General features: G+C 46.2%; 1 protein-coding gene across 4 annotated transcripts in view; it reads right to left on the reverse strand.

Moving 5' to 3' along the window:
• Positions 1 to 6,255: 6,255 nt before the first annotated feature.
• Positions 6,256 to 16,147, reverse strand: part of LOC120532289 (ADAMTS-like protein 1) — a 447,743-nt gene continuing 437,851 nt past the window's right edge. For all 4 annotated transcript variants that reach the window (XM_039758167.1, XM_039758166.1, XM_039758168.1 and 1 more), the window contains 2 exons: positions 8,563 to 8,783; positions 6,256 to 6,932 (listed from right to left, as the gene is read on the reverse strand). In XM_039758167.1, coding sequence (XP_039614101.1) covers positions 6,826 to 6,932; positions 8,563 to 8,783 — 328 coding nt within the window. In that variant the 3' untranslated portion in view covers positions 6,256 to 6,825. The remainder of the gene's footprint in view (positions 6,933 to 8,562; positions 8,784 to 16,147) is intronic.

Here is a 16,147-nt window from a genome sequence, read left to right on the forward strand (position 1 = left end):
GTCGACTGTCAGATCACACGATCAGCTACTTTGCCCACCTTGACTGGACCCTCAGAAGGAATCCTCAGACCTCCTTTGTTTGTTAATGTGAGCGAGTGGTAGCTTTGATCATATGACGCCGGTACAGCGTCTGTCACCAAACTAGCACGGCACATGTCACAGGACAGCCCGTCTAAGGGCTACCTGACCTCCCACTGCTTCCTGAGGTGGATTTCTTTGGGAAATGTTTGAGAAATGTTACCAGCTAACAACAGTTAGTGACTAAATACGTTTAGCCAAAACATTGTTTGGAGGCTCACTTGAGCACATGAATGCACGGCTTTGCTAGCTTAGCCTGTCGTAGCTAAAGTTAAGATTATTAAACAGGATTTTCTAATGGCCGAATATAACTAAAACAATTGTTCAGCCTTACCTATAAAATGTAATCCCCCGGGATCTGCTTTGGAGCGTCCAGCGGTTTGTACAATGCCAAGCAGCACATCATTCATTACTTCACTCCACAGCAGTGCCACTCGCAATATGGCGGCGACGTTGACGTACGAGGCTGCTGGTCATGCGGCGTCCAGTAATTCTGTCTATGGAGTTGGGTGCCTAACTGTGAAGGGTGGGAGGGGCCATATGCTTGAGTGGCAGATGGCTGGGCAGGGATAAATGCCTGACTGGACTGGACTGGACTGGTTTATTAACTCGGCACGTTCCCAGTCCAGTGAAACTCTTACTTGCTCATAACTCATCTCCGCTCTCTGGCACCACCCTAAATGGAAAATTGGGAGCATCAGAAACATAAAGATGAGACAGCACATTTAATACAATAAAACAAATAAAAATACGACAATGAAGTCCGTCCGGCCGCCCAACACGACTGCACTTTAGACAGGATCGTTGAATAAATAAATGCATTTCAGTATTTTAGTAAGAAAAGCTTACATTTATTATCAGATTATTTACAAAACAAAAGCAAAATCAAGCGACCCACCTGGCGATGGAGAAGGTCCCCTTGCTGGCAGTGCTGACCCTTTTGAAGTAAAGGGCTGATGCCAGCATACTCTTTCTCTTTGGATCGGTGGGCCTTTATATTTCGCCGACACACAAAGCCTTTGGTCAGCTGAGGCGTTTCGAACGTTACCAAATGATGTCCCATTTAAACAAGTCTGGCCTGGGCACGGTTGGCGTATGTGCCAATGAGAGGTGACTCTGCCAGCACAAGCACTGGCCACCAAGACTGCCCAAACTCCAAGGTAGCCATTCGTCCAACCCGTGTTGTAAACGTGCACAAGACCAGGCATGTGCCACCATTACAGAAAGTGACCGACAAGTCGAGACTGGCATCCCACTTTTTTGTTCAGTGAGGGGTTAGGGTTGCCCAGGATTAGGAGTATGAGAGATGGCACAGTTCACCTGCACTTCAGAACTGGTTTGTGCCCGGCCAGTATTTGGGATGGGCGACCAACTGGGAAAAGCTGGGGTGGCTCCTGGGGGAGATGTTGGCAAGGCCAGCAGGGGGCACTGGGCCTGTGTTCCGTGTGTGGATCCCAATGGCCCGTTTACATGTAACATTTTAATCCAAAGTGACTTACAAATACCAGTCTCTTTGGAAACAAGTGGGGTAGGACAAGGTGACAATACAAAGGGAGTTACAATTCTTAGGTTAGAAAACCTGAGGGCTGACACCATTGAGACAGACGTCCACCCCATCAGAGGGTCTCCAGCCCCTTCTTCAACGCACTGGTAGCACAAATGGAGGAGCGTTTTCTTGTTGTAGTATGGATGGCTGGCGTGATGTGAAAACGCTAGTGTAGCCGCATTTGTCGGGTTGTGGTCTCCAAATTGTTCAAAATTCCCGCTAGCAGAAAAGTCTCCGGCCGTAATGCGACTGAAGACCACACGTGAGTCGCACCAAAGCCGAGTGTAATCCAATGATCCACACACACACACACACAGAGAGACCACCCCTGCTGCGCATGCTGGTTACGTGTGGTGGCAGAAACCTCCCCCGATGGGCAGGCTGGTGACCCCGCGGGATTTAGTGCCAGCCTGTAACGACAGGGTCACTTACTTACCCGTACAAAACACAACTTGGGAGGCCTACGGGAAAGCAACGCAAAACGAACCGCGGCGGACAACTTTAAACACGGGGCTCTGGCTGGCTTTGGTGCCGTCGTAACCAGCGGGCTGCGATCAGAGAAGGCAGGCCTACATGATCCACACAAACACCTTGGCGCACAGCTGCCATCTGAAATTTGGGTAAGAATGTCAGGGCAGTGCGGCTAAAAGAAGAAGACATCTTCACGAAAACGGGGCGAGGATCCTTTAAGTATTGGGACGGTGACACGATTGTCATCATTTTGGCTCTGTGTGCCACCATAATGGATGTGAAAAGAAGAAATCAAGATGCAGGCTTACAGCGTCAGTTCAGGGGGTTTAATGTAAATATCGTAGGAGTCGTTCGGAATGACAGCCATTTTTCTGCATAGCAATTCCCAGTATTTGAACATTTGACTGAGCATCTGCTCCGTAGTCCGGCGTGTGCCAGTCCCTCCTTATCTCATTAACTATCAAGCAGTTGATTCCAAGTGTGGAACTTGCATTTGTCGCTGTGATCTCTCAATAGGAGGTCCATACAAATAAAAAGAGGCCATCATTAGGCAGAGAAAATGAACCAAACCCAGCGGAGGGAGGCAGCAGAAACGCCAGGAGTGGGCAACTCAGCCATTTGGTAGATTCATAAAGAGATGAGCTCAGCAACTCCAGAAGGTCTGGAAAAGCACAGGAGACAGAATTTTGTCCTTGGTGAAGAAGAACCAATTATGACATTTAGTCAAACCAAGACCACACACTGGGGTGGGCCTGTCATTGTCAAAGTCTACAATCAAGAGAAGCCTCCATGAACGTAAAGACAGGGGGTTTACCACAAGGTGCAGCCCACAAGCATAGGAAGGACAGATTAGACTTTGACAGAAAACATGGCTTAGACACCTGAAACTGAGATCAATCTACACCAGAATGATGGAAAGAGAGGAGTATGGAGAAGAGCAGAACGGCTCCTGATCTGATGAATACCACATCACCTGTGAGACACGGTAGAGGTCACTCACTGCTGTGCACTGATGATGTGACTGCTGGTGGAAGTCGCAGGATGAATTGTGAAGTGTGCAGGGTGCTATCCTGTCAGCTCAGAGTCGGACAAATGTTGCAAAACCGAGAGGACGACGCTTCGCCGCGCAGACGGTCGATGAGTCAAGACACACTGGGACAGCAAACCGGGGCCTCCTTAACACAAAGAAGTGGAATATTCATCAATGGCCAAGTCAACCAACTGGACATGCGTGTGGCCTGCTGAAGACCAAACTGATGGATGGCAGAAAGTCCAACGAACAAGAAGCAACCTAAAGACCAGCGCAGTGAAGGCCTGGCAGAGCAGCACTTGGAGGCAGCTGAGACAAATACTGACAAAGGTCATTGGAGTAGGATTGGCTGTCCTCCTTTGCTCCGCCTACATATTCGTGAAACGGGACAGACTTTAAAAATCAATAAAAAAGAAATGGAATTCTGGCCAAGCAGAAGGTGGGTACACTCCAGAGTCCAAAGTTGGCACTGTATCTGATCGTGTTCAGCTCTGAGGGAAAGCGGCCTCTGCGGGCGGGGAGAAGAGCACATGGCTGTTATATCTCTGCCAATCATCAGGTACCCTCTAAAACACGCCAACACAGTGGAATTGGAGACCACAGTACCTTTTGAGGTCAGCCATTGTAATGCCCAAATATCACAAAACGCCTTCAATGTCAGTCACGTAACACCCATCACATTAGACTCTGGTGAACATTAGGGGGCGGCATGGTGGTGCAGTGGGTAGCGCTGCCACCTCGCAGTTAGGAGACCTGGGTTCGCTTCCCAGGTCCTCCCTCCATGCAGTTTGCATGTTCTCCTCGTGTCCGCGTGGGTTTCCTCCCACAGTCCAAAGACATGCAGGTGAGGTGCATTGGCGATCCTAAATTGTCCCGTGTGTGTGTGGGCCCTGCCCTGCCTGGGGTTTGTTTCCTGCCTTCTGCCCTGTGTTGGCTGGGATTGGCTCCAGCAGACCCCCGTGACCCTGTAGTTAGGATATAGCAGGTTGGATAATGATTGAACATTAGGGCCCCGTCACACTACGGTCGTGGGAGGATAACCAGACTCAAAGCACGTTTCATTACTGACTTTGTGGGCATTTAAGCTGAGGTTAGACCCTTCACAATCTCTCTCTCTATCAGATGTTACTCCTTAACAATCTCTAGATGACAAAGTCTGTTGAACAAGCAGGTATGGCTAGCTAAGTGGAGGTGAAGTGCACTCCAACACGTGGTGACAGGTAGAGCGACTTGAACGAAGAGTGGCAGGTGAGTGAGTGTGGAGGGCCCCGCCTGGCTCCCTACTCTTGAAGCTCCACCCACCCATCCACTCTTGAGGCCCCGCCCACCTATCTCCTGCCTCCCCCTCCCCTTGGGCTACAGCCTTTCTCTTTTTACACAGGAAGTCGGTGGGACTGACCTGACAGAGGTTAAGTTTAGTTTATTTATATAGCATAAAAATATAAAAACAACCAGTGATTAACCAAAGTGATTTAAAGCCTTAACAATAAATAAAATGAATAAGAGTAAAGAAATAAAATGTAACAACATGCGGGTAATAAAGAAAACAAAAAATAAATATAAACAAACCACTAAACCATCTTAAAAGCCTGAGTACACACAAGTGGGGCTTTAGCTTGGATTTCAAACATTCAATGGTGGTCAGGGGGAGGGGGGGATATTCTGCAATTTGGACCCATCTATGAAGAAATCACAGCCACCTTTATGTCTCAAATGACTGGCTCCCAACTCCTGAGGCCCCACCCACCCCGCCACTCCTAAGGCCCCGCCCATCTTTCCACTCCTAAGGCTCTGTATGGCTCCCTACACCTGAGGCCCTGCCCACCACTTCACTCCTGAGACCCCCCCCTCTCCACTCCTGAGACCTCCCCTCTCTCCACTCCTGAGGCCCCCCCCCCCTCTCCACTCCTGAGGCCCTGCCCATCTTTCCACTCCTGAGGCTCTATATGGCTCCCTACTCCTGAGGCCCCGCCCACCTCTCCCCCTCCCCTCAGCCCAGAGCCTCTCTCTCTCAGATTAGTGTGAATTCTTAGCCCCTGCAAGTGAACTCTGATTCTTAGTGAGTGAAGTCACAAAATCAACTGGAATGTTCATGCAAATTCTAGAAAGAAAAAAAAAAAAAATCTATATCCATTAAGTCGTTCTCTCATGAAAAGCAGACAGACAGATGTTGGATTTTATCTATAGATTAGGTTAGTTTGTCCAAATACTTTTGAGCCCCTGACAAAGGGGGGTGGGGGGGGCTATATATTAAAATGGTCGTCACTCCTAAACGTCTCAGACGTTGTTAAACCCTCTGAGTTAAAGCCGCAAGTCTACACTTCAGTCACGTCCTGATTTCTTCCTTTCAAATCCATTGTGGTGGCACACAGAGCCAAGATGGTGTCACTGGTCCACATACTTATGGGCCTGACTTTATTAGTAGCCGGTCTAAAGGGCTTTGAAAAAGACCACCCCACCCACCTGGCTGAGGGGCTCAGAGGAGGTGACGAGTCCAAGTTACGTCGACTGTGTGATGTTAGTCCGCCTTGATGAAGCTGTGTGTTTTTTTTTTTTTTTTACGTCAAGATGGTGTCACCCGTCAACTTCATGTTAGATACACGACTTCATGCGTTGCTGTGGTCTTCTTTACTCATCCCTGGACATCTGTGACTGCGTTTTGTACAGTTCTGTGGTGCGCGCGCACACACACACACACACGGTGTACTATTGATGGTTCATTAACGATTAGCGGCTATCTTTGAGGAAAGACAAGCTGAAGAAGAACCCCATAGAGACGATGAGGAGCGGGCAGGTGGACACACTCTGCAGAGACCACAGCCAGGCCTGCACTCGATCGCAGTACGCCGTAGCCGTGAGTCCCCCTTATTGGCCAAAGTGACACCCACTGAAAGTTACGAGAAATAAAAACGGGAATTTTAATCATCGGGCAGCATGGTGGGTAGCGTTAGGAGACCCTTAAGGGTTCGCTTCCCGGGTCCTCCCTGCGTGGAGTCTGCATGTTCTCCCCATGTCTGCGTGGGTTTCCTCCCACAGTCCAAAGTCATGCAGGTTAGGTGCATTGGCGATCCTTTGTGTGTGTGTGTGCCCTGCGGTGAGCTGGCGCCCTGCCCAGGGTTTGTTTCCTGCCTTGCGCCCTGTGTTGGCTGGGTTTGGCTCCAGCAGACCCCCGTGACCCTGTAGTTTGGATAATGGATGGATTTTAATCATCTGCTGTAACTGGGATTTGGGAAAAACAAGTGCTATCAGGAAGGTAATGCTGGAGGGGACGAGACCAGGCCCACCATTGACGGCCACCATTTGACTAATACTGCTTTACAAGGCCTACGGGAAGCTGCCTCTCCCGCCATGGGACATCCCTCAGATTTCCACAAGTGCTTCGTGAGTAGGAGAGCAGCTGACGGAGAAGCCCTTGTGACCTCCTCAGGCTGCTGCTCGGCCAGGGCTGTCCATTCTTGCGTTGACGGCACTCTGTCTACATACAAGTCCTCCTCCTCTACTTCTTCTCTTATTTTTTTTATCCATTTCATGTCCCCAGTGATGTTCCCTTCACTAGCAGAAGTCGAGAAGGGTGGTGATGGTGGTGGAGGCTTCTGCTACCCAACAACACACCAACCGCCTACAACGCCCCACCTCTCCTGCAGTCCTTGAATCGATCGTCGGCCTTCTCCCGTCTCTGAAAGATGTCCGGTGTCCTCCTTCAGGTGGCCTTGCAGGACTCGCAGCAGCGGACCCCGAACTGAGGCAGGTGGCAGAGTTTCAGCTGCTGGACCTTCTCACAATAGATGGTGGTGTCGCGGCATTCAGCTGGAAGACAGTGGGGACACAAGTGAGGATGAGGGGGGCCACTAAGTCTCAATGTGAAAACGAAGAAGGGGGCTGAAACTTTAACAAAGTTGTGAAGCGCCTGCCTTTAGTCAACTGCACCCTAAAGAACATGACAGGACAACGACGAATGACTCGACGGCAAACAGGACGACGGTGGGACTGAGCGGGCTGAACGTTAGTGTAGTTTAGGTTATTAAAAAACACCCAGTGACTGACCAACGTGAGTTACAGCCTTCACAATAAATCAAGGAATAAAACTTATAACAGCATACGGGTAATAAAGAAAACCAAAAATAAATAAATACAAATACACCACGAAAACATCACAAGTGGGGCTTTAGCTTGGATTTACAACATTCAGTGGTGGTTTGGGGGACAATCAAACATGGAGGGGAGGAATATTCTGCAGTTAGGGCCGACCGAAGAAGAAATCACAGCCACCTTTAGACCTCAAACGACAGCTTGGGACAGAAAAGAGCAGCCGACCTCAGAGCTCTAAGAGGACAGCAGGGACCTATGAGGTGAGCTGGAGCGAGAGAGAGTGAAAGGCGCTATATGAGAGAGAGAAAGATAGAGGGAGTGAAAGGCACTATATGAGAGAGAGAAAGATAGAGAGAGTGAAAGGCGCTATATGAGAGAGAGAAAGGTGCTATATGAGAGAAAGATTGAGAGAGTGAAAGGCGCTATATGAGAGAGAGAAAGTGAAAGGAGCTATATGAGAGAGAGAAAGTATGAAAGGCACTATATAATAGATAGATAAATAGATAGAGAGAGTGAAAGATGCTATATAATATAGAGAGAGAGTGAAAGGCACTATATAGTAGACAGATAGACAGATAGATAGATCTTTTTTATTTTTTTTTTAGATATTTCAGTTTTTCTTTTTTAAGAAATCTGCAACAATTTCAAAAATTATTTTTTTTGTCTGTCAATATGGGGTGCTGTGTGTACATTAATGAGGAAAAAAATTAATTTAAATGATTTTAGCAAATGGCTGCAATATAACAAAGAGTGAAAAATTGAAGGGGGTCTGAATACTTTCCGTACCCACTGTACATAGAGAGAGTGAAAGATGCTATATAATAGATAAAGTGAAAGGCACTATATAATAGATAGAGCGTGAAAAGTGCTACATAATATAGATAGATAGACACTATATAGTAGATAGATAAATAGATAGAGAGAGTAAAAGGTGCTATATAATAGATAGATAGATAGATAGATAGATAGAATGAAAGGCACTATATAATAGATAGATAGATAGATAGATAGACAGATAGGAGTGAAACCTGCTATATAACAGATAGTGTGAAAGGCACTATATGATAGATTGAAGTGAAAGGCACTATAGCACTATATGATGGAAAGAGTGAAATAGTATCTGTGTAATAGATGAGAGAGAGTGAAAGGTGCTATATAATAGATAGATAGATGGGAAAGGCACTATATGATAGATAGATAGAATGATGTGCAAGACACCATATAAAACATGGTCACTTCTAGGCTCCTCACTGTCCCGTGTCCAGATTCCAGTGACATTTTTACTTGCCCGCGCTACTTAACATGCGTCATGCTGCCACTCTGGGGTGCCATGCTCAGGCCTACTTACCGCTCTCGCAGGGCCTGATGTTGCAGTGCTGCCAGTTTGCGGGTCTCGGCTTCCAGGAGCACAGCTGCTCTCTCCCCGCCTTCCCGCTGCGGAGGTGAATGCACTCGACTCGCCTGGTTTGGAAGCCCGAGGTCCCACAGGTGGCGGTGCACGGCGTCCAGGAGCCCACCCTCCATTGCAGGTTGCAGGCATCGGTGGTGCAGTTCCGGCTGCTGGGAGGCCTGCAGGGGACACATTGAAAAGAGAAGAGACGAGAGTTTGGCGCGCTTTCATGTCTGCAGCACTTCCAATGGAATCCTTTAAAGCTGAACAGATGAAGAATGTTAAATTTAGAACTGCGGTACCTCAATTGACGGATTACAAATAAGAAATGCCTGTCAGCTGCTTTCAATTTGATTTACAGACAGGAGCCCAAGAACTTCAGGGTGGTTCAGTCTGTTGGCAGGTGAACAAGAACCACAGGAGGAATTCATAAAAACATTTATTCAGGGCTGATGGATGAATAACAAAAACGTTCATTTCCCAACATTCATATTCATCAGGATGTGAAGACTTCACAAAGCACCCAAAACGTCCTCCCCATTGCCACCTTATACTTTAAAGAGCCTAGGAGTCCTGCCTTTGAAGACTTGTATTTTCCATTGGAACCAGAAGATGGCAGCACTAATGGACGCACACCTGAACATACTGCAGGCTAACACTGCTACTGATTTTAGAGTAGAGTTGGTCATTTTGTATTAACAGGCGTTTTTCAGTTGCTGATTAGTGGATTCAACTCGACTGGGTAGATTTTCAAAAATGTTATGCTTAGGAAAACGGGACACCATTTAGTCCAAGACCCTCCCGCAGCACTAACACACATCATTCGATGTCATTGTCACGTCACTTGAATTGCAGTCTACTGTGCGTGAAAGTCACTGAGCCACCACGAGCCTCTTGGTGCTCCGTTTTGAAGCGCGGATTTAATGCTGTCGACCAACATTATCGCCGTTACTTTAGATTACAACTCATTGTTACAAAAACATTTAATACACAACAGTGTATTACCTGGCTGTTGGATCAAGTGAATCAAAAGCGTGACATGTCCCAGCTTTCACATCCATTAATTGAGTTGGCGAACGCACCTGAATGTCGCGCCACATATAAATGCCATCTGATCTGCTTGTGTCTCTTAGCTGTCCTGCTGCGGCCAATGCACCCTTAAAATGGTTTGGGGGTTAAAACTCAGGCACATTGGGCAGACGGTCGCAAAGAAGACCTTTGAGGGGGCGTGGTCTGTTGCTGTGGTTTCCAAGGGTTGTCATGGAGAAAGGACGCCAGGATACAATTAAAGGCAGCGAACGGTAAGAAGCAAAGAACACACACTGATAAACGGGACAAAAAAAACGGCAAACGTCGACTATTCACGGCCAAAGAAAGAATCGGCATCGCCTGCTCACGGAGGCGGCCACCTTGAAGAAATTGCAGGATAAATTAAAGTGGATGAGCTACGTGCGATCGTCGCTTATCTGGGGTAGCGCGTTTGGAGAGACTGTTGGGGGGGAAGGACTCAGGATATCATTAGAGTCTGGAAACTGCATGGATTTGGGGGTTTGTTTGGGCCGAAGGGTCTTCTTTCTTTTCAGTTATTTACATGCTGTATTTGTGGGAGTTGGGGGCGGAGGCGCGTTCACGAATTTGTTTATTGCCATTTATGTCCGTATAGTTTTTTATATAACATTTATTTAATACAGTTATTTTCACCTTGTATGTTTGTCACGGTTATTTTGCTGAGATTGTGTAAGTTATATTAGTTATCACATCAGTATCGCACGAAGGGGGTCCGAGGGTGACCTGCTATCCAACTCACATACACCCCCTTTGGAGGTGACGTATAGCGGTATCATCCGGGACAGGTCGAAGCGTTATTGAACCTCCAAGGGGGACACACTCTGCCATTTAACCAACATCTACCAAACTCGAATGGCTTGTTTCCTGGTTTGGAAGCAATGAAAATCTGGTCAGCCCCTCGTGACAGGCTGCCAATCGCCCAAACAGGCAAAAATGTGAAGTGCAAGGAGACCTACAGGTGCCACCTGTCCCGGAGCAGAGCGGATCTCCAATCCCGTCTGCTGGAGGTGTGAGGCGCCGTCGCCCGCCCCCGACTTAAGATGATGACCGACTTCTTTCAATTGCTTTTAGGCGCTTTATTGGAGACATCCTCCGTGAAAGACACTATATGAAAGAAATCATGGCAGCAGCAAAGCAATCTTCCTGATAAGTTCCGGAAAACTCTAGCCGGGATCTCCTGTGTGCTTCTTCTTTTTGGTGCTGCGACTGGTGAAGCACCTGGGCACAGCTGCTGTCTGCCCATCTCTCCTCTTTAGGTCACTGTAGCGTGTCACTCCTTCAGAGTGCCCAGAGGTCTCTTGATGGCCTCCCTCAATCGTCTCCATCCGCTCTAGCAGGTTTCCAGCTCTGCCAGACTCTCCATGATTGATTTGACTGTAAATTTGATGACTTGTCTTTATATTTGGACTCGTGGTCTTCTCCAAAGGTGCAGATTTCTTGCCGACTGCATCAGCTTTGCCACCAGGACTTCTCCATATTTTGTTGCATTTGCTTTTCCCCGCACAATCCGCCCAGAGCCTGCTGCAGAGAAGCATCCCCACGACCTGATGCTACTACCACCACCATGCTGCCCTGCGGGGATGGCGTGTTTGCGCTAAGGTGCAGGGCATCATGGCGTTTAGTCTGATGGCCAAAACAGCTCTGTTCTGCTCTCATCAGACCACAGGACCTTCTGCCAGCTGACTTCAGAGTCTCCGACGTGTCTTCTGCCGGGATGTCCTGTGCGTTTTTTTATCTCATAAAGCTGTGACTGGTGAAGCACCCGGGCACAGTTGTCCATTCTCATCCCCTGTAGCCTGTCACTCCTTCAGAGCAGTGACGTGCGGTGAGGTTCAGATCTGAGGTTCAGAGTCAGATTTACAAAGATATGAACACTAAAGAGTATTCATTATTCAGTTGGCAGCCAGCGTGCACATTGACTACTGGCTATGTTTCACATCTCATTCTTTACACCCACATCGGCAAGGCGCATATTTGGCTAAGAAAGAACGTCACGTTTATAGCGGCGAGAGAGAGCGCATTTGCTCCTCACCCTCCATCCATCACCCCATAGACATATATAGCGGGACGCCGCATTCACTGTGTTGCCCAGTCGACACGATACATCAGCGTGTCCGCCACATTGCGAGTGGCAAAAGTGCCATTTAAACTAATACAGGTAGACGTGGAAACCGGGTTTTCTGATGAAAAGACAATAACGTTTAAAACAGTATCGTTTACATACAACAGATTTTGGTGAATCGTTTAAATGCAATTATTTATATCTATTTATACACTTATAATGTCATTTATTAAATAACTAGCAAAATACCCGCGCTTCGCAGCGGAGAAGTAGTGTGTTAAAGAAGCAATGAAAAGAAAAGGAAACATTTTGAAAATAACGTAACCTGATTGTCAATGTAATTGTTTTGTCACTGTTGTGAGTGGTGAGTGTTGTTGTCATATATATATATATTTACACACACACACATAAACATATATATATATATACATATCTATACATATACACATATATACATACATATATATATCTACATACATACACACACATACATATATAAACATATATATACATATACATACATATCTACATATATACACACACAGCTATTTCGTATCAGTGCAATACGCTGTTTGTTAAAACGGTGACTCCGCTCTTACGTGCAATAACAAATCAAATCATTCAGTTGTCTTTGCTCAGATGTCATTTTAGAGCTGGACGCCTGGCATCTTTTTTGGCCACAAGTTCGTTTCTGTTTGGTGTGAGGTTCTGTGTTGTGGAGATTCTCAGGATGGATTGCAGGTGCTCATCAGTGAGGCGACTCCTGTGTGCTGTTTTGTTAGTCTTTATCACTGAGAAGAGCTTCTCACACAGATATGTGCTACCAAACATGCACAAGGTTCGAGCCGCATGTAGACGGACTTTTTTTGTTCTTCAAAGTCACCAAAGCGCCGTGCAAACTCAGTGCGCAATAACTCTAGCTTCGCAATAACTTGCTGCATCATAAGGTAGACTTGATTAACGTGGTAAGTGTTCGCAAGGCAGCTGAAGCGCTGCATTATGGGATCTGTAGTTTATTGTGTTACCAGCGCTTCATATACCCGGGCTTTAATAACAATAATACAGTATATAAAATGATCTCGCGGGCCGGATATAATTACGCCGGGCGGATGTGGTATGCGCCCTTGAGTTTGACACATATGGACTAAATAGAACTTGAAAAGATATATTTTTCAAATGTGATCGCAATTCAGATAGAGTTGACGCAAGACTACAGCCTGCATGCCTCAATGAGTCATCCTCCCTGCTCTTACTTTTTACCGTTCATCTAATGAATACACTGAGTATGGCTTTACCAAAACAATCATTGATGGCGAATAAAGTATCCATTATTCGAGTATGTAGATCGGGTATATATATATACCCGCGTATCGCAGCGAGAAGTAGTGTGTTAAAAAGGTAGAAAAGAAAAGGGAACATTTTAAAAATAACGTAACATGACTGTCAATATACAGTATTTGTTTTGTGAGTGTTACTGAGTGTTGCTGTCATCAAGGATTTGATTATCATTATTTCTTTCAATCAGGTTCGTATTTGTAGGATGTGTTGTGTTCAAGTTACATTCCGTGTTTGTCAATCGTTGTAAAGATGACAGGTTTCATTCATCGATTCGTTTCTTACTGCATCAATAAACAGCTCGTCTTCTTCTTTATCTGAGACCTGACACACTGCATGCACGGGTTTTTACACTGTCTTCCTTTAGCGGGACATTGACTTTTTCCACCGTGTGCTTTGTTTCCACAGTAGCTGCATTTATGAATATGCTTATCAGGCGCTTCATATTTTTGCTGCCTTTTCAATTGTGTAATTGGTTTTGTTCAGCTCTTTGGAACTGTTGCTTTTTATCTGTGCACTGCGTCAGTTCACGTGAGCCACTCGGTGTACATGCATCGAAGGTTCCCAGCTGTGCTGGTGCCATCTCGTGCTATGTCCATAGCTTTATTTAATGTTACCTTAGTCCTGGCACTTAAAACTTTCTCTCGCAGTTTCGCTGAGTTTGTGTCAAACACCACCCTGACCATCTCATCTTCCTCTCCATAAGCACAGTCCTTCACCCGTGAATATTTACCCGTGGCAGTTTGCTATTGGATTGCGCTGACGGACGGCCTTATATGGGCAGGCACTAAATTACAAGCGCCAGCGCAGCCTGTCTATGAACTTAATTTAAAGTGTAGGTTTACATCGTGCTTTGTTTCCGAAGTAGCAGAACTCATGAATATGGTTGTATATGTCTTTCGCTCGCTTCTTATTGTTTAGCTGCCTTCTCAATTATATAATGCATGTTTTCTTCAGCGCTTTTTGAGGTCTTCCTGGTTTTCTATGTACTGCGTGATTACGTGGGAGGCGTGATGATGTCACACGAAACTCCGCCCCACGGCGTTGAAGCTCATCTCCATTACAGTAAATGGAGAAAACTGCTTCCAGTTATGACCATTACGCGTAGAATTTCGATATAAAACCTGCCCAACTTTTGTAAGGAAGCTGTAAGGAATGAACCTGCCAAATTTCAGCCTTCCACCCACACGGAAGTTGGAGAATTAGTGATGAGTCAGTGAGTGAGTGAGTGAGTGAGTGAGGGCTTTGCCTTTTATTAGTATAGATAATAATAATAATAATCATAATAATAATCATCATAATAATAATCATCATAATAATAATAATCATAATAATCATCATCATAATAATAATCATTCCTCCTATATAAGTAACATTTCTCAGACTGCCTTCTTCCATCATCCTGTTCTTACACAACACAGTACTGAAGTATCGGTTAATGCCCGAGTCACCTCACGTATACAGTAGATTACTGTAACGCTATTCTATCTGGCATCCCACAAAAACGTATCCATCGCTTACAACTTCTTCAAAATTCTACTGCCAGGATAATAACCTGCTGCTCTAAATCCACTGAACATCTCACACCGATTCTTTCACTGGCTCGCTGTAAATACAGGTGGTCCAGATCTAATTATGCAGATCCCGATCGTCTGGATGACTTTGATTTATGCGGGGACGATTCCAGTTCGGCGCGAAGGCGGTTCTTCATGTTGTCAGTTCGCACACTTCTTGATGGTCCGGGATTTTTCAGGTGATTTTCTATGTAATAAACTTAAGTTATAGCATAATGAAAATTGCATAATTCGATCTGGACCACCCTATACAGAATACGACACACAATCCCGCTCTGAACATTTAAACCTCTCCACACCTCACTGATCTCCTCTAGACTGGCACTCAGATCCTCCTCTGCAGCTCGACTTTCTGGACCACACGTCAGACTCAGTGCTATGGCAGCTCGAGCGTCTCTCATTGTGCGCCTCAACTCGGGAATTCTCTTCCCTCTTATATCCGTCAGCTCGATTCAATAACACATTTCAAAACTTATGTTTTCAAACTGGCATACCAATTGTGAATTTTGCACTGTTACTGCCAGTTATCTTGGTTTGTTTGCTAATTATTGCTTTTTGATTTATCATTCTCCTGTTTTAATTTTACTAATGCTGTTTAATAGCAATCGAATGTGAGAAGGTGAATCCGCCTGAGACGAACACGCCATCTTCACCCAGGAGTCGGCGTGTGTGTCAGTTCATGTGCTCAGAACACGTCATGCTTGACAACTACCACTAGGGGGTCTATCATCACATAAGACACAGGGGGTCTGTTATAGTCGGCTTTTTTGTTAAGCAGCTTTTTCGACGATACTTTCCCCATACTTCGTATACGAGAAAGTCAGGAAGGTCTAAAATGTCGAGATTCATCAAAATCTCGACATCAAATTTTTCGACGATTACAATACTTTCCCCATATTTTATATGCGAGAAAGTAAAACTCAAGAGTAGTAGAAAGTGTGACAGATGTGCTGCTGGAGCAGGTCTGAAGGCAGGTGGGCAGCACAGAGTTCAGAGTCCAGACCACCAAGGGGTAGAAGCTGTTGCAGAGCCTGGCACAACTGATTCAGATGCTAACAGAGCTTTCTGCCAGGTGGAAGTGGGATAAAGAGACCCGAGGTAAGGGGTCCTACACAATGCTGTGCTCTTTTAAAGATGCTGTAAGACGACGCTATATAGCGCCTGACCCGACACAGCTTGGACACGGGAGGCACGTGTAAAATAAAAAGATTTTTATTACTCTTCAGCTGGAGGGCACGTCTTCCCCGTACTCCCCTCAGCCACAACACAGTCCCAAACACCAGTACAGCACAAGCACTCATCTCTTCTCTTCTTTTTCTTGGCACCACCACTCCTCCCTCGCAACCTTGTCCTCCTCCACCCGACTCTGGCCGATGAGTGGTGGTTGCTGGCTCCCTTTTATAGGTCACCTGGAAGTATTCCAGGTGTTTGATCACCAAGATCCGGCGGCACTTCCAGGTGTGGCGAATCTGTTGCCCACACAGGCACAGGAGTCCCAAACACA

Source organism: Polypterus senegalus, chromosome 7 (genome assembly GCF_016835505.1).
Source record: "Polypterus senegalus isolate Bchr_013 chromosome 7, ASM1683550v1, whole genome shotgun sequence".
NCBI classification, from domain to species: domain Eukaryota; kingdom Metazoa; phylum Chordata; class Cladistia; order Polypteriformes; family Polypteridae; genus Polypterus; species Polypterus senegalus.